Raw genomic sequence first — 18,880 nt, 5'->3', positions numbered from 1 at the left:
CCGGTGTGCCTTAATAACATTGGTGGGCAAAAAGAGCTCATTTTTTTTCATTTTTCTTCTATTATTTGGAAAAATATAGCGAATGGATGTTCGTTTGAGCTACATAAAAATTAAAAGAGATTCTCTCAAACTTAACGCGCATTCCTTTATGTGAGACACTAATAAAAGACTTTCCTTTCCCTTGAAAAAAAGAAAACTTTAAAACATGCTTTTAGTTTCGACGTTAGCAGCTGGTGAATGAAGGGACCGGAAGTTTTTGGGGTGCAACGTTTTGACCTTGACCTGTATGCCCGCGTAGGTGCGCTCGCTTGCTGCTCTTCTCTTCCTCCTCGCACAGTGAGGAGAGACACTCGGCTAGGAGGAGAGAGAAGCCGACAAATGGAACATAGTGCCGGAAAGAGAGAAACGAGCGAGGGCGCGTTTTGTACCATCAAACGCGTCTTACTCGGCTATTACCGCACCGTTTTGAAAAACTCTCGCGGTCAGTATGTTTGTTGTGTACTCGGGCGCAACTTCAACGCCAGAACTGAATTCCGACCTCCTAGTGACTTAGGGAAGTTTTATAAAGTTTTTCATTTAATCACCCAGCGTTTCCTTGTGGCGACATACCTCGACATGTGTGGCTCGCCGCATGTGCTTGGCCTTAAAGCTTGACCACACGCATGGCCGTTGCAACGCATCAGCGCGTGGCTTTTTGGCGCGGGGCCGAGACCTCTCCCATATGAAGGGAGAGGGCGCGTGACTACGCAAAGCTGTGCGCCCTCTCTCTCCAAATGGTTAAGGGCTCTGCGCCGCGTCAAAAAGCCATGCGCTGACTCGCTGCAGTGGGTATACGTGTGGTCAGGTTTTTACGCGCACGATCTTAAGGAGCCATTCTAGCAGCACGCGTATTAGTGCCGCGTTTCCTGTCTCATGACTTTTTTATCGGAGCTGCACGGGGCAAAATATTGCTCAGTGCGTGCATAAATTGGAAGAGCCTTATAGGGGTGTTCCAGTTTATGTGGCATACACTCTTCGCGGCGAACGCGCCATCGTTTTTAGTGGAGCAGCAGTTGTTATATAGTGGGGCCTGTCCAATTCCGGTGGCAGCTACATGGGCTATGGTGAAAATCCGTCGTCAACGGACATTTATTTCCCCTCAGCATATGATTCGGCTTCGTTTTGCAAAGCGATGTCACGCATTTTCTTTTTTTTTTGCTAATGCAAGTCGCACAAGCCTCGCAGAAGTGTTGTATGTCTCCCGCCCGAAACACCTGAAAGAATTCAGGCAGAATATACAATAGCTAACAGGTATTTGCTATACGCCGCACCGCGTGTCTTGTTTGCTAATTTTCAAGTGTGAAGCTCTTTGAGCCTTTCGTGGCGCTGTGTAGACTTCCCTCCATATTCTACTGATGATGAAAACGCGCTGAAGATGTGGATCTCTGAGGACCACCAAACGGTGTATGGTGCAAATAAATGGCTTGCCGTTTGCATTCGTGGCAGCATTTGTTTCGTGGTCGTGTCGCTAGCGCCCTTCGGACGGAGAGGTCGCTGGTTCGACTACCCGCGCCATCTCTTATACCTCTCGTTTCTTTGTTTGCATTATTTTAGCGTATATTTTATAACGTCATATCGGCGCCATCTCTTATACCTCTCGTTTCTTTGTTTGAATTATTTTAGCGTATATTTTATAACGTCATATCCGTGACGGAAATACGTCAGTGGAACCGTGGTGGAGGTTCTCGTGGCGTTGGGTAGAACGACCAGGAATGATCATCATCTTCATTGCCGGGGTGCGTGCTCGCTTCATTCTCTTCAACTGCAGCTTCGCTACCACAACGCGTGTGCCGATTTGTCCGGTGTATACAATACAAGAACTATGATGGGCTGCGCGGGATTTTTTTTTCTTAGCTTGAAGAAGAGTAAAGACAAGAAACAAGCGAAACCAGGAAAGTGGCTCCTAGGGAGAAAAGGAAAAGCATTACGGCTGGTGCATGGGCGCCCCCATTCCGTTCTGTGCTGTATAGAAAAGAAAAATGCGAGACGCACGCGCCACTCGTAGCTTTCTATCGCCCCTAGCACTTTCATTCCTTTTCAAACGCATCAGCGCTGCATGTCATGCCTCTGCGCCCGGTTACATGTGACAGGCGGTTGGAAACTTTTTTTCGATGTTCTGTCATGTTTTTGTACCAGCATCGTCTTGCCTTCCTTAATACTCGTGTGGCCAATGCACGCGCGCGCCCGACGCCTCGCTGCTTGCTCAGGCAGGTGAGTGAACTGAGGCGTGAAGGTGCCTCACCTAAGCCCGAAGGCGCTTCGCGTGGCGGCTTTAATGCTCGTGCCTTTTCTTATTTTATTACGGTATTTCTGTTTTGCTTCCAGCGACGCGCTTGCGAGTGTGGTGTTATGTATGAAGCATCCGCGGCGTTTTCTTTTCGCGTCACCGATGTTTCTACAGCACGGTTCGATTGTTGTGGAGTCGCGTCGCTTCTTTCTTTTTGTTCCTCTGTTGATTTATACTATACTTCGTGTAGCGCTTGGCGTTACTTTTTTTCTTTCTGTGCGTGTGCGCTGGCTGGGATTGCGAGAGTCACTTTCATGTTTATTCCGATTCAGAATGGAACGACGTAAGCGTCTTCCTAAGCTTTGTGGCGACCAGAGAAAAATTCTTGTCTTTCTTTTTTCCCCCTCTCTTTCTCTTATTATTCTTTCTCTTATCTGTCTCCTGAGACCTAATCTCCAGTGCTGGCTACAAGATCTATACCAAACCGCAGGTCGTGGGTTCAAATCCCGGCTGCGGCAGCTGCATTTCCGATGGAGGCGGAAATGTTGTAGGCCCGTGTGTTCAGATTTGGGCGCACGTTAAAGAACCCAAGGTGTCAAAATTCCCGGAGCCCTCCACTACGGCGTCTCTCATAATCATATGGTGGTTTTGGGACGTTGAACCCCACATATCAATCAAGATCTATACGAAAAGGCGTCAGATGACGTCATTGCATGACAGTGTCGCTAGGTAAAAGCGAGGCCGATGCTGGAGGTAGTGCGTCACATCGTTAGGTGGTGCGGGAAGTTTCCGAGAGGAGGGTGGAAGTATGCAATCGACATAAGATGCCGAAGAATATTAATAAGCGTCTCGTGAAAGGATAGGCTTTCGCCTGTCATATCTTCAGCAGTGCCTAAAGGCACCGTGTCTTTTTCGTCCGCGTGTTCTGTGCCTATGTGTGATGTCTCCGCTGTTGACATCGGACTGACTACATAGCACGAGCTCGCAGCTGCGATGGGCTAAAACCACTATATGATTATCACGCACGACCCAGCTAATGGTGGGCTGCGGGAATTTCGACCATCTGGCGTTCATTAACGTGCACGGACATCGCACAATATATGGACCACTAGAATTTCGGCCCCATTGCAACGCGACCGCCGGGGCCAAGATCGAATCCGCGAGTGCAGTGTGGGTAAACGAGCACCGAAACGGCTTCACCACCGAGGCGGACGCGTAAGTACTTCGAAGTAGGTCTCTAGTTAAAAGTCGGAAAAAGAATTGTCTTCCTTCGAAACGTTTTCTTGTGTTGATGTTGCGTATCGGAACTTATCTTGCAAGCGTATTTGCTATCTATGCCTGCTGAAGTGATTTGATGCTCAAGCTTACTTTTACCGTTGTTCGCTGTTTTTTTTTCTTTCCTCGTCACAACACTGGTTCTCTTCATTCCTTTTTTTTTTCTTTTTGCTTATTGTTCTTACTTTGTCTCGTTTGTCTTGGAGGTTGTATTTTATGAGAGCAGCCATCGGTCCCTGTCGTCGCTCATGGCACATCTGAGGCCCTGAGGCTGCCGTTAGAGCCGATTAATGCTTTTCCGATGCTCCTTTACAAACTCTTGTGTAGAGAAAGAGCTGGCCGCTGCGACCGAAGCTCACAGGAAAGTTTGGGCTCCTTTTGGGTCATTTCTTACAATTTTCCCAAGTCCATACATTGATGTTGTTTCTTTTCTCCCACCGCTTCGCTTTCAACTGTCGCTTGCAGTTCTGTTATCATGATTGACTAAATGGGGAATACGAACTTGAGAAGCATCGCACAATTTTCATCAGATAAATCAGTTTATAATAATACGTTTGAGTAGCAGCCTATTGAGTTAGTTCTTGTTTTTTTTTTTGTTTCGCGGAGGAGCTGTCATGATGCATGAAGGCGTCTTAAAATGTCTATAAGCTCAATGCAACAGCATCATAATTATTATCAACAGCAGCCTGATGATCCCCTTTGCAGGGCAAATGCGTCAACCATGTGCCGCCAATGAACCCGTTCGTGTGCTTTCTGCTGCCGCGTTATACATGCAAACTTTTAGGGGCGAAGTACCTCAGGGTCTAGTTGTTGTTGTTGTTCTCCTATCGTTAGTGGCGCATACCCACTGTGGGGGATTGGCCAAGAATTGAGTGGCTTTAAAATTTACTGTTCAGATTTAGAATGATGGAGGTATAACAGAAAGATTACCGATAGCCTATAGGCAAGTGTGGTGCTTAATGTAATGCACAGAAATATTTACATCAACAAATTTATTCTTAGAATAGAGCATTAGTCTGATTTTATACGTATATAATTAGGTGAACATGTTAAGATAAGGAAACTGGTTAATTAGTCAACCTATTAGTTTCATCTATATAGTCCCGGACGGCCGCGCATACTGTGCCATTACAGAAACCAGAAATGGAAGCTCCAAAAGACAGAATGAAAGGCAGAGATAAGTCCATACCAATGCCACGCAAAGGTATTTCTAATAGGGTTTTTCGTAATGTATTAAACCGCCTGCAGGTCAAAAAGAAATGGTCTATTGTTTCCAGTTCATCACAGAATGCACACAGTGGCGAAGGTGCCTGAGCAGACCGGTGTTTATAGAAGTTTAGATTTGGTACCCGGCAACGCAGCCTTGTGATAGCTACTTCTTGTTTTCGAGTGCGGCAAAAGTCTCTTCGCCAGGGATATAATAAATGGCGATATTCTGTAGAGTTTGTTAGTGCTGAACTTTTAAAGACTTGCATAAGCGTACGTCTGCGGAATCGAGCAGCAGTCACATAAGCGGATGATAAACAGAGCGGTAGAATTGGTTCGCTGATTGACGACTTAGCTAAGGAATCTGCTATTTCATTAAGAAACAAACCTTTATGTCCAGGCACCCAAACTAATCGCACTTTTCTTAAATGCGCAGGTACTAATGCACGGAACGCCTTTGTTACGTGATTATCAGCACCAACAGAAAGTGCCGCACAAAGAGATAGGGAATCTGTTATTATGACAGCTGATGTAATTGCTGTATCTAACTTGCGTAAGGCGAGCACTACTGCCAGAAACTCAGCCACAAAAACGGGTATGAAATCGGGTAGTCGAAGGGAATAAATCCAATTTAAAATAGGACTGAAAATACCAACCCCTGACTTTTCGTCGTATTGCGATGCGTCTGTAGCAATAATAACGTTCGTTGTAATACGGCGCAGGTGATCTTGGAGTAAACCATCCAAAATATTATGGGGAAGTAATTTGGCATTATTAGGAAAAATGTCGTCGAATTGAATTTCTACCGGGGCTGAATTATAACGACTCGGCATGATGTCGCATATACGTACGTTTAGAGGCTCCAGTAAATTTTGCACAAATATAATTTGTGGCGTGTGAAATCGCGGCCATCTGGCAGCAAAAAATGATTCCGGGGTGGAAATAAAGGCTGTTTCTGAATGTCGTAATGGTGATTCATAAATTCTTAAGAGTGTCTGAACAGTAAGAAGGCGAATTCGACAAGAAAGCGGAGGGACCCTCGATTCGAGATATAACACATTGTTGGCGACTGTTTTGGGAAGGCCAAGGCATAAGCGTAAAGCTTCTCTTTCCAGAAGAATTAGAGGCCGCAACTTGTAAGCTGGAACTCCAGAGAAAAGCACACAACCAAATTCCAAAATGGGACGAACATACATGCGATATATCATTAATAATGTGTCTCTTCTCATACCTATGCAGTAGTTACTTAGCCTACGTAATATGCCAATGGCCCGCACACCTTTTCTGGCGATATATTCGATATGAGATCGCCAGTTGAGCGATGTGTGATAAATTACTCCAAGGTATTTAACAGATTCCACCTGTGGTATATCCTCATGATGGTAAGACAGAGAGATGTTCACAGGGTATTGCAGCGGGAAAACAAGGAGGGCACATTTACTTGGATTAAGTAAAAAGCTGTTGCCATCGAGCCAGCTCTCCAATATATTAAGGTAAGTCTGCAGCCGTTCATATAAGGTCTGAATGTTATCTGCCATTGCAAAAAATGCGATATCGTCTGCATAAACATAAGTTGTTATATCCTGTTTACGTGGGATGGTGCTCATTAGTAAATTAAATAGCACCGGGGAAAGCACCGAGCCTTGCGGTACTCCCCTCGTTTGGGTATGAGTAGATGATGAAAACCCATCTTTAAAACAGTAAAATTTCCTGTCTGCGAGAAAATTGTGAACCCACGCTACTATGTATGATGGAAAATCAAGGTATTCTAATCGATCTATCAAAATACAGTGCTCCACGGTATCATATGCTTTAGCGATGTCTAAGGTAACTAAAGCAGCATATTTTTTATGTAGCCGAGCTAATTGAAGCCTACTTTCTAAGTCAACGTGGGCATCCCAAATTGAACAACCAGCCCTGAACCCAATTTGACAGGGACTTAGAATAGACCTCATGGTAATAAGTTCATTAATTCGTATATTGATGATTCTCTCAACCAATTTCACTAAGTTTGATGTCAGTGCGATCGGCCTTATGTTATCCAACGTGTATGCATCATTTTCATTTTTTAGCAACAATACAATTTTGGCAAGTTTCCATTCTGGAGGTATCCATGCATTCCCCAAAGAGTAATTCACTAGATCTAGCAAAAGATTAGGCGATTCCTGGAGTAAACATTTCAACATAGAGTTCGTAATCCCATCTGGTCCGGGAGCCGTCCTCGGTAAGCATAATACTGTCTGATTCAATTCAGCTAAAGAAACTTCTGGAAATTCATGCAAGTTTACCAGAACGGACTGAATAGCCGAAAAATTCGCAGTGAAGCGGCGTTCTAAACCTTGCGCTATGTCTTCTAGAGAAGTGTTCATTTCTACCGGCGTCAAGACACATGACTGCAACGTTAAAGGTGCTGGTAGTACTTTTCTTGTCCGAAGATAAGCGAACAAAGCACGCTTATTCTTTGATTTAGAAAGATAATCAAAATGTCTACTCTCGTATTCTTCTTTCGCGCGGTTCACTGTACGCTTAAATACGCCAGCAAGGAATTGATAGTCTTTCCAGTTTGTTGGGCTCTGATTAAGAAGAAGCTTTTTCCAAGCGGGTTTTCGTCTTCTATAATCGCGCGTACACTCATCGTTCCACCAACGAGAGGAGGATCGTTTATTAGATGGAATAGAAAATTCAGAATTTTTTCTAGATCCCTCCAGCATTGAACCTATCGTAGATGCAATCTCCTTAGTACTGGCATTTCCAAGCTTGGAAATGGCAGAACGGAGGCAGGCTTGAAATTTGCTTTGGTTGATGTATGTGAGTTTTGGCTGATCTAAAGTTATTGTTGGACAAATAATGTCAAAAACTACAGGAAGATGGTCACTGTTAGTTGCCGAATCCAGAACAGCCCATGACAAAATCTTGATTGCATTGGAGCAAAACGTTAAATCCAATACTGAGCTAGTTTGTCCTCGGACAAATGTTACATGACCTTTATTCAGACAGGAGAGGTTGTGATCAATAGTCCATTCCCACAGTCGCCTACCACAAGAATCTGTCCTTATACCCCAAGACAAATGGTGTGAATTAAAGTCTCCTGTGAGTACAATTTCCTTTCTACATGCTACCAAAACGCTGTCAAGATAACGCGTGCTTTGCACACCGGAGGGGAAGTAGCAATTTACGATTGAAAAAGGGTGGTATCCGGGGAGACACAAGTCTAATGCTAATAATTCGCAGTCGAAGTCTAACATTCTGAAAGAAATTTTCGCTTTATGGCATAATTTACTTGATACAAGGATCATTAAACCACCACCACGTGATGGGCGATCTAATCGAAAAGAACGAAAACCTGCAAGATGGAAATTTTTATCTGGTGTAAGCCAAGTTTCTTGGAGAATTATAATATCAAGATTAAAATTATTGCAAAAGTAATGTAAGTCGGTTGAGGCTGAGAATATAGAACGGCAGTTCCACTGCAGTACCCTCAACTGACCTATGGTGTTGAGCGCACCGCAGAGGCGCATGTCGCGCCCTTGTTAGCATCTTCACGCGAAATAGCTGATTCATTCCGTTTAGATTTGGACTTGAGATCGGTGAAGATAGGGGATCTGGTACGTTTATTAGTTCGTATATCGAGTTCCATATCTGTATCAGTACTTGTACTCGGCCGAGGCGAATGTCGGTCCAAGTGCACCTGTGTTCCTGGCTGCTTAGCCTTGCCTGCAGATGCAGAAAGTTCGTCCATCACTACATTGCGTAGCTGTGTGGCGTCACTAGTAATGTGTAATACTGCAGGTTCTGTACCAGTCTGTACTGTTTGTCCAATCTGGCTTGAAAGAATTTGCACTAAACAGTCGGAAAGGTTAGATATTAGTTTATCCATTGCCTTACTCACTGCCTTTTCCACAGCAGTTTCAATAGCCTGCGATAGGGTTGAGTCCATACTGGAAGCGCAGCGCGCTGTTATACCAGAGTATCCAAAAGCTCTGTCTCTAACTATGTCAATGGCTTCCCTTCGTGAACAGCGGCGGCGGTCAATAACTTCCAGGATTTGAACCTCCCGGGAACGAGCGGAACAGTCAGAGTTGTCGGCGCAGTGACTGCCCCCACAGAGACAACACTTTTCCACTGTTGCAGTACAATTGCTTGAAGGATGACTCTCTCCACAGGTGCGACAACGAACGTTAGATTTACATCCTCCCGCACTGTGGCCGAATCTCCAGCAGTTCTTGCACTGAATCGGACGAGAAGCGAGGGGTTCTACTCGGAAAATCAGTGGCCATAATTTTATTTCTGATGGGCATTTTGTGCCCACAAATGTCGCGATAACAGATTCGGTTGGTACCCTCTGGTTGTCGACTAGGCGATTACACCGGTAAATTGAAATTACGCCTGCTCCAGAGAGCCTGTCTAGGGTCTCAGCTCGACTCAGCTTGGAGTCGACTCCCCGTACAAGGCCTTTGGTACATGCAAGGTGAGGCGGAATAAAAGCACTCACCGGGGTAGCAGCAAAGGAGGTGCATTTGAGAAGATCCTGCACGCAGGTCTGATCGGGCGACCTACACACGATGCCTCCTCGCCCAAATGGGCGCACATCTGTGATGGTCTGGAAATGATTTGAAGTTGTCTTGAGTTCCTTTTGAACCACCTGAGGGTTTGAAAGTCTGATGAAGCCTCCATTTGTAGGTACCAGTGCACCGGGAATGCTGTCGATACCACTGCGGAAAAAGGAGTCTAGTGGTAATTCATTAGATGGCAAGGACGCTGACCAGGCGGATCGCGCCTGGCCAGGAGAAGTAGTCGACATGAGCACTAGAGATATGGTTAGACTCAGAAACAAACTAGAGTCGGACTCTAAGACAGAAATTTAAAACCACTCAATCCTCAGCCAAGAGCACCCCAGTAGGTTGAGCGCGGCACCAGCTACTGCAGGAACGGTCGTGGTTCCAGATGCGGGCGTCGACACGGGAGCGCAGAGAATCTCCAAAGGACCTGGAGGAAGCCTTCAAAGGATCTGGAGGAAGCCGATCTTCTTGCTCGACTCATGAAAATGTACTTCTTGAAAATACAACGGTGCAGCTGACGCTTTATTGAAGCAACAGCAAAATGGCGCCGATCATGAAGAGGAACGTGCCGAAGACTGATGATGATAATTGATAGATGAGGAAGATGACGTACAATGAATTCTCACACTAATTTCCCCCGTCGACGGAAGCGGCCAGCCTGGCCGCGAATTACGCTGTGGAACGCATACAATAGGGCTTGAGACGCGAAACATGCACAATCTCTGTCCCGCGGCAGCGTTGGTCAGTGGGAACATGAACAGGTGTGACACGGTAGTTCACCGGTGAGGTCTGTTCGATAACTTTGTAAGGGCCAAGATAGCGTGACTCAAACTTTTCGCATAAGCCAGGCGTTCGCGCAGGAGTCCACAGAAGTACATTGTCGCCAGGGTCTAGCATTTTCCGTTGCCCAGCACAGCACATGCAATGTACCCCCTACACGCCATGACGATGTCGATGAAGATTAAGCGCGTTAGCACATCAAAGGTACCCGATGACGATGACGCTGCCATCATGGCACAGAACATGCGAGTTTACCGACCTTACGTCATGACGACGACGATGTTTACGATAAAGAATAAGTGCATTCCAGAACACACATTCCCTTTCTGCCATGAATAAAAACAATTGTGGGGGTGCTCGCGCTCGCGAAAGGCAAAGCGGCAACGCCGACAACAAGCTGCCACTCAAGAGGCGAGAGCGTGGTATGCGGCGGCTCAAAGCCTACGCCTACAGCAAGGTGCTATACGCTTTAGTTGAAGGCGCCGAAAATGGCGGCTCAACGGCAAAAACTCGTCGTATGTACCGTGCACACGCGTTGTCACTCATTTGCATGCATGAATTGCCAATGTCTCGGGTGTTTTACTACGGTAAGCACGATCGTCTCCGCTCCGCCCACTCGTCATAATACACTTCGTGGAAATGCGTCCATTTTTTTATTTTTATCTGTCCACCTGATTGTTGTGTTGCAATTAATATATATATTTAGTTGTGCGTCCGCAGCAGCCACAAGAACGCAGCCTCCCACTGGAAATGGCTTGCAGGCTGCGTCCGTACGGCTATTGCGGACGTACAACTAAATATTTCTAACTTCGGTGCAAGCAGCTCGAAAGGAAGTAAAGGCGTCCCTCGTGATCATACTGTGCTTTTGGGACGTTATCTCCCCCATGACCACCACCGTTACCAACTAACGAAATGACTTTGATAATATTACGGGGTAGTGGGGTGGACAAGGCATCAGTTGGCTTGTTGAAGACTGAGCTTTGTATTTGTGCCAAGCTGTGCCCGAACAATAAAAATGCAAGTTACATGTGATCGACTCTGTACACTGATAGCGGGGAACAAGTCGTCTGCTGTCGCTAATCTCATCGTTGGCGGAATGCATCGTGTTTTGTGTGGTTGTCACTTAAACGTACAGCATTATCTCTGGCGCTCGCGCGAGCTCTGAAATAAACTTAGATTATTCATGTCCTGCGCGCAACCTTATGATCTGCAATAATCGCGAAGCTTCTCAAACACCGGTGGGATCCGCACCGAATGTTGTTAAGTCTTTTCGGCTGGAGCCCGAATACATCAAAATAAACACGCGCGGCATATGCATTGAGAGGTCATGGGTTACACTCTTAATTAAAAGCTGGCCGACACCGGGAAATGAGACGAAAAATGTCCAGTTTTTTAAAAGGCTATATCTAGCACATCAAACGGTACCTCAATAAGAGTGCAGCCCGAAAATAGACAGACCTATGACTTTTCAGATGTTGCGTATACGCATTTCTCTACTTTGTTATAATTTACACTCTGCCAGAGATAAGATACGCGTTATGACGTAGTTCTGTAATTTCAACCCACTTACTCCTTCTTTTGGTGTTCCTTGCAGACAAGGACGTTGTCGATCTCATACTGGAGCACATGATCGACGACTCGAGGACACGACGCAGCGTGCTCTTGCAGCTGAAGCACTTGGGCCTCGTAGACAACGTCAAGGCCTTCACGAAGAAAGCAAAGTGAGTTGTCTCTCCTCCCGCAAAGAGCGACTTCTGATGCGAGACTTGCAAAGCGTGGCCGATTCGTCATATGGATCCACTTTTGATGCGATTGTTTCGTACGGTAGGATCTGCTGTCACACGCGATGGAGCTCCTCTGATGTCCATTCATGTTGCCACGCATCTGTGAGCTTGGTTCTATGCGGACTTTCATCTCTAAAGTCAAACGGACCACTCCTTCCCCTTCTGTTTTTCACCCCGCGATGGTCCGCTGCAGTGGAGATGTGCCTGTGGTGTTCGGTTGCAACTCGAAGGTCGCACGCTCGATCCCAGCCGTGGCGGTCGCATTTTAATTAAGACGTCATGGTAGAAGTCCGAGTATTGTGCGATATAAGTGCGCTTTACAAAACACCGCATGATCGAAATTCCCGGAGCCCTCGCAATCGTGTCGTTGTTTTAGGACGTCAAACCCAAGATTTTATTATTATCAGCCCACGACGCTTCGCAGTTCTCTTAGCGGTCTAAACACGAACATTTAGGCTTATTGGTAGGCCATGATGGAAGAGATCGACGCAATGGCAGACGTGGAGTAAGGAAAAAAGAAACGATGACGCAAACCATTATTTATGTTATATTTTTTCACGTGAAGGTAGTTCAACTTGCAGATTTAGGTGGCGGCACTTCTATGCGAAAATTCCAGCGCGAGAGCGAATGAGGCTTTCCAAAGTGCGCCTGTGACATGCGTAATTTTATGCGCCGTTTTCCAATAGCTGATGCTCTCTCGATGGTGAGCTATAGTTCGGCTATCAGCCGCTTCTTATACGGCAATTTTGCGTTTTGTCGAGCGGACTTGTCATTTCGCGTTGCCGTATTGCATTGTGGCTTGGATATGAACGCCTGCCCTCACGGCCGCTGCTCGGACCAGTAGACACGATGCCTGTCGAGTAGGCGCACCCTCACACCACGTCGACAAATCAACCGTTTCGCTTGCGTTACGAAACGACTGCGGCATTGTTCGCGCCGCCTGCGGTCATTCCGATACGAATACCTTTTGATGCAACCGCGAGTGCGTTGCGGGAACTAACCCTACTCAGGCGCGTGAGCCGTACCTTCCGATACTTCTTTGCAATGATTATCTCCGGTCAGTGCGTCGACTTGCAGTGACCGCCGAGTTTTGTTTATTGCATTTTTTGCTAAGTTTATTTGATTTTTTTGGGAAAAGTGTTCTGAAGCCCATAATTGAAATTTCACTTACACTATTGATAGAATTTCGCGTTGGCTTCTCATAGGTAACTTATTTCGGATGAATCATTAGACCGGCGATTATCTCACGCGAACATTTGTATGCGTATTTGAGTATTCTAGATGCACTCGAGCTGATGCCTTTTAGTAAGCTTGACTTGCTGATTCGGTGATAATGCCATAATGTTATAGCATTTTCCGTAAACCTTTGTCTCTCTTTTTGTGTGCATTCTCTTTTTGTTGACTTTGATCTGGCTCTAATATGCATTACTGTACAGAGCAACATAACCCCTCATAGCTGGTGTTTGTGTGAGTCTGTATGTGTTTTTGCATGTGTGCGTGTGTGTGCATGTGTGTGCGTGCGTGTGTGTGTTCGCGTATGTTTGTGTGTGTGAGAGAGAAAGTGGTATGGTAGGTAAGCTGGTGCTTGCAGAGCATTTTTTTTTCATCTTTTACAAAACAAAGCTCCATATTCTGGGCCAATATTGGTGCGAGAAAGCATAAGAGCCAGATCTAACGTAGCATGCTTTTTAAGAAAAAAAAAAGGACTCGCTAAAGTTTACAGACTCGGAGTATCGTTTGCTAACTGTTGCTCAATGTTAGTTAATCATGATGCGCGCTGCAATTTTTTTTCATGACAGTTGCGCTCAGGGATATTGGTCACAATTTTACTTTTTTTTTGTTTAAGGGCAAACGCTCCTTGGAATGGTGAAGATGTTGTAGAACTTCGAGAGCTCTTCGAGAAGTACCGGGAGTCGACAGGTGAGCCTTTTTGCATTCTAACCGCGATCGCGTAGGCCCTATGCTGCAGCTCTATATCGGTACACGCCGCTTCTTCTTTGTCCCTGCAGACATCATGGGCCAGATCATGGAGCACCTGAGCGTCAAGCGACCTCGACACCGCGTCGTGGACAAGCTCCTCGAGATAGGCCTCGTTTGCAACCGCGTGGAGCTGCGCAAGAAGCGGGCGCGCACTGGCGGCCGCGGAGGAGGCCGGCAGCAGCGAGGATCGGACGACTCCGGCTCTTCCTCCGACGATGACAACGACGAGCGCATCTACGGTAAGTACCCCTTCTTCCTCAAGCCCCGCCGCAGTGGTCTAGTGGCTAAGGTACTTGGCTGCTCACCCGCAGGTCGCGGGATCGAATCCTGGTTGCAGCGGGTGCATTTCTGATAGAGGCGTAAAGGCTGTAGGCCCGTGTCCTCGGATTTGGGTGCTCATCAAAGAACCCCAGGTGGTCGGAATTCCCGGAGCTCTCCACTACGGCGTCTGTCATGATCATATGGTGTCTTTGGAACGTTAAACACCACGTATCATCGTTATCAATCTTCTTCCTCAAGGGCAAATGATACACGTGCGTGAGGGCGAAATCTTTAAATGCTTCATAAAACGCGGTGAGTGACCGTTATCGGCATCAAGAAGAGTGATGCGGGAAAAAATAACAAAAGAATCTAATCAAGTCTTCGTGACGTCATTGTTTCGTGAAATGTGGGCCTATCACATAGTCAGTGCGAAACCAGGTGACGTGCAGGAAGCCCGTAATGCCACTGATCTCGGAGGAAGTGTATAAAACCAATGCAAGATGCAGAATGCTTTCTGAGGAGGTCCACGGAGAGTCAGTACATTGACTGAAGAGATAAGTATGGCTTACGTCTTCGGGTCGACTGAGAAGGATGCATCAGGAACGATGGTAGTTTTTTTAGAGCGCGCATTACGCCTTTTTCGGGACACTCTACCGAATACTAGACCAAGGGAAAGGGGCGGATTGAATGTGATGAGGATAATCTGCCATGTCTACTGTTGTTTGAAGCGGGAGGTAGAGTGCTTATTGCTAGAAAAATCAAGGTGCCGCTTTCCGCCAATGCTCATGGCTCAGTGTCGGCCGGGGTGGTACAGTGGTGCTTGGCTGCTGACTGCCGCGGTGCTCAGCTGCTAGCCTTGGGAGGTAGCGGGTTCAATTCCGGTCGCGGCCCGTTCGCATTTAGATGGAGGCGAAATGTTGTATATCCGTGTATTGTGTGACGTCAGGACTGAGGGCGCGCTATAATGCATAACAGATTGCCGAAATCTCTGGAGCTCTCCACTTGGGCGTGCCTCGCAATCTTTTCGTTTGTTTAGGGACGTAAAACTTCGGGAATAATCATTAGCATGGCCGAGCTTTTCAGGAAAAATAGTAGGGTAATAAAGAAATAGAAGAGCATCAACGGTGAAGTACGTGCGGAGCCTAGCATTGCTTGAGTAACGACCAACGTGTCTGCTCCTGATTCTTGCTATAGAGGGACCTTGTGTAGGGATCATGTGGCTCGGCGTCATTTCAATAAGCAAAAAAAGAAGGAATTCGAATCTAGAAATAATAATTAATAAAAATAAAAGTGGTAAGATTTGAACTAACGTGTGCCGAGTGTGTACGCATACGGTCATCTACAGACCAAACGGTGAAGGCCGCATCCGTCCGCTCGGGACGGCTGCCACGAAGGAACACGCGTAAGGCCTCGCGAAAAATATTTTCACCAGTGCAATAAAAATACCAGTAGCAATGAATGTCTGCGTTTCGGTCGTGTGCAGTAGTGCAAAGACTCCCGTATTTCGCTTTTGATTCTGAAGTTTGCGCGCAGCACTGATCGGTTCTTGCTAAAATTTTACAGAGAATCGCATTTTAGGGTATCGGTTGTTTGGTTTCATGTTTGGCACAACTATGTAGGTCTTTACAAAAAAGAATAGCGATTATCTTGTTAGCCAAAACGCCATTAACGCAAACATGCCGCAGAAAACAGTAGTTCTGGCTGGGTAAGGTCCTGCGAATTTACCGGATCTCACCGCGACGGCTTGCATCGTAATCATATCGTTGTTCTGGCATGTCTTACCCCAGACATTTTTATGGCCTTTGGTGTCAAGCGCATTTGCTTTACGTAAGCGCTCTGTGCCAGAACTTCATCCACTAACGAACCTGGGTAACGAGCGATTTGCCTATCTTAACGTGGGTGCTGTGCCACGCTCTTAACTTTAGTTTGCTCTTACCATTTCAGAAAGGAGATTAGCCAAGCCGCAGTGAAGCATTAGCCAGCCTGTAGCCAAAAGTTTTTATGGTTGCTCTAGTTAAGAATGCGTATACTTATAGCATTATTGCTTCCAGGGTTCTCGCAACACTAACTTTTCTATTCTGCACAAATGCTTCGCGTGCCTAGTTAACAGGCTCGGTTTAAGAGCGCTCGTAACGACGTGCCTAAACGATAATCACCAGACGTTAAGCCGGCGTTAAATCCTCATTAGCTGCTCTTTTTTATAATCGATATTGCTGTCACTTCACTAACATGAATGTGTTCTAAAATTGCCGTGCGAACTCTTCTTGGCTTCTCTTGAATATACTGTTACTAAACTGTATCTAAAAAAATTGCATCGCAGACGTTTTTCAGTCTCTGATGTCAGTGCAAGTCTATGCGGGTTCTCAAAGGGCCCCTAAACCACCCAGTGGTCGAAATTTAGTTGAGGTGAGGAAGTTGTGCTCGAGTTTACAACGAACACGTGGTCGTGAGAATTTTTCGAAACGGCGCCGTAATAGCGTAGTTACACGCGTTAAAGGATCGAAACGCGACGATCGCTTCTTTCTCTCTTTACTACGCTACCCTTTCCCAAAACTGCTTGGCCCCTCCTCGCTGAGTCAGCTAAGTGTCCCTCCTCCTCTCGCGTGGCATACGTCACCGCTGACGCGCTGTTCGAAACAGCGTCTACTTCCGGTTGCCGCCATCCGCCACTCCGACGCACCAGCTCGCCGTCAACTGTGTCGTGTGTGTCATCTGGGTGCAGTGATCGTGGACTAATCGCTGTTGCTGTCCTGTCGGCCCGTGCCCCTGCGCTAGCGACGTGGCGGTTGCGTTACGAGCCGCATACGTCGATTCGCAAGCGGCAACACGACCAAGAATAGCAAGGTGCGCGCGAACAGCTGTTTGCAGAGTGACTGGAAGTGGTTGGTTGTCGTTCGGCCAATCGCAAGCATCGAAAGTGGTAACGTCATCGAGTTTCACTGGTGATGTCACACATGTCAGTGGCAGGAGTGGCGGGGACCGGAAAAGAGAAGCTATTGTTGTTTTTTTTTTTTTGAAATTGTGGCACGCCCGCTACCTGTAGCGCTGGGGCGTGTGGCATCCTTGATCGCGACGGCATTCTGCACGCGATGCGCTAGTTCACTTTAAATGTTCGGGAAAACGTCGGAGGAGGTTTAGGGGCCCTTTAAAGGCAACGAGTACCGTCATATTTTTAGATGCCAAGCATCTCTTGCTCGGACTTATGTCCCGCGGCCTCGGCTGTGTGTGTGCACTCACACTACGCATGCGCAGCTCTCCTCCTTCCCTATCTTCAAGAGTTGCGCGTTACTCTCTCCATTTCTCTCTTACCACCTGCTCGCGCACGCCCCCCTCTCTCTCTTCTAGGCATCGCTCGTAGCGATGTTAACATCCACATGCGCACGTGCGTTAGGCACTGCGCCGTGCTCCCGACCGGGTTGCAGAAATTAGGTGCCTTTTCTCATCTTCTAACCACTACCACCACCACCACGTGTGTCCCCTCCCCTTTTAGGGGCGAAGCTCCTTATGGCGTGGCTTGTGCGTCCCTCGTAGTACGTAACCACCAGTGGCACATACCCGAAATAGCGGTCCATATGATTTTGACCTTCAAGGTGGTTCCGGTGAGAGATTTCTTCTGTGCGTTGTTGAACAATAAAAGATAGTGCTCAATGCACATGTTGATGGCTGCTAAGGGGAAATGAGAGACAGAAGCATTCGGCCTTTAGGTAACGCGCACGCTGCGATCACCATTAGCAGCTATTGGCATGTACATTGAGCACGATCTGACAAGAAAGGGTTGCTACGTTATACTCGCTGGGTGTGACCTCCTTGGTTTTAGAAAGGTTTAGCGAGCGTTGGGCCGCATAGCCATGAATACAGTGAACTAGTATATACCATTAACTCGAGGTGGTTAAAGGTGGGAAGTAAATTCGAAGCGCAAGCCGTAAGAAAGTGTGCATGTGCCACCTCCCGTTTAGTCCTTGAAATATCCGCTGGATGTCGGTGCTTCTATATGGAGAATATATGATGAAAAGATGCGAAATGGTGGTACTTGGAGTGCTGAATAGATGGACGAACGGGCACACAGACAGATGCATGGATGGACGCATGAACGGACGCAGGCGCGGATGCATGGAAGAACGCGGGACGGACGCACGAACTGACGCACGCACGGACGGGTGGATGGACGCATGGACGGTTACACAGGTAGGTAGGTAGTAAACTTTATTCAGTTGACAGGAGAGAGTTGGGGACGGCTTTAAGGGCCGGCCCCTTACAAAATCTAGGAGGAGTCCCTAGTCCGGGACCCCTGTGGCTTCTGCTGCAGCACGCGCTCGGGCCACTAGGGCACGCTGGTCCTCTAGGGTCGAGCAACCGAGCAGGGCAGCCTCCCAGCTCTCTCGGGTAGGGAGGGAAGGGGAAGGAAGTGGCGGGACCGCCGGATTTGAGGGGCATGCCCACACCATATGGAAAGGATCCGCGAACGGATGGTCACAGTGCGGGCATTCCCCAGAGAATGCCGGATTGAAATGTTTGAGTATCGCCGGGCACAATACTGTATTGGTATAGAGACGGAGGAGCCAGCGCTCGTCCTTCTTGGGCAGGCCCGATGCTGGGGGTGGGATGCGGAGCCTGTTCGATTTGTACATAGCGGTGATTTCTCTGAAAGAGGTAGCCGGAGTGGGTTCTGGAACATCAGGCGATGGAGGGCGAGGCGGGTCCCGGTAATTAAGCGCGCGGGCCGAGGCATCTGCAGCCTCGTTTCCAACTAGCCCCGTATGAGCAGGAGT

General features: G+C 47.2%; 2 protein-coding genes across 2 annotated transcripts in view; one reads left to right on the top strand and one right to left on the bottom strand.

The window, feature by feature from the left end:
- timeout (circadian regulator timeout) overlaps positions 1-18,880 on the top strand; it is a 318,914-nt gene that overhangs the window by 260,315 nt on the left and 39,719 nt on the right. Inside the window, exons 20-22 of the mRNA XM_037423870.2 lie at positions 11,681-11,807; positions 13,717-13,790; positions 13,880-14,089. Coding sequence (XP_037279767.2) covers positions 11,681-11,807; positions 13,717-13,790; positions 13,880-14,089 — 411 coding nt within the window. The remainder of the gene's footprint in view (positions 1-11,680; positions 11,808-13,716; positions 13,791-13,879; positions 14,090-18,880) is intronic.
- Positions 1-18,880, bottom strand: part of LOC119172098 (uncharacterized) — a 252,954-nt gene that overhangs the window by 199,952 nt on the left and 34,122 nt on the right. The window lies entirely within an intron of this gene.

The sequence above is a fragment of the Rhipicephalus microplus genome, chromosome 4 (genome assembly GCF_043290135.1).
Source record: "Rhipicephalus microplus isolate Deutch F79 chromosome 4, USDA_Rmic, whole genome shotgun sequence".
NCBI classification, from domain to species: Eukaryota; Metazoa; Arthropoda; class Arachnida; order Ixodida; family Ixodidae; genus Rhipicephalus; species Rhipicephalus microplus.
Note: the sequence above shows the minus strand (reverse complement) of the source record. Positions and strands in the feature narration are given on the sequence as shown.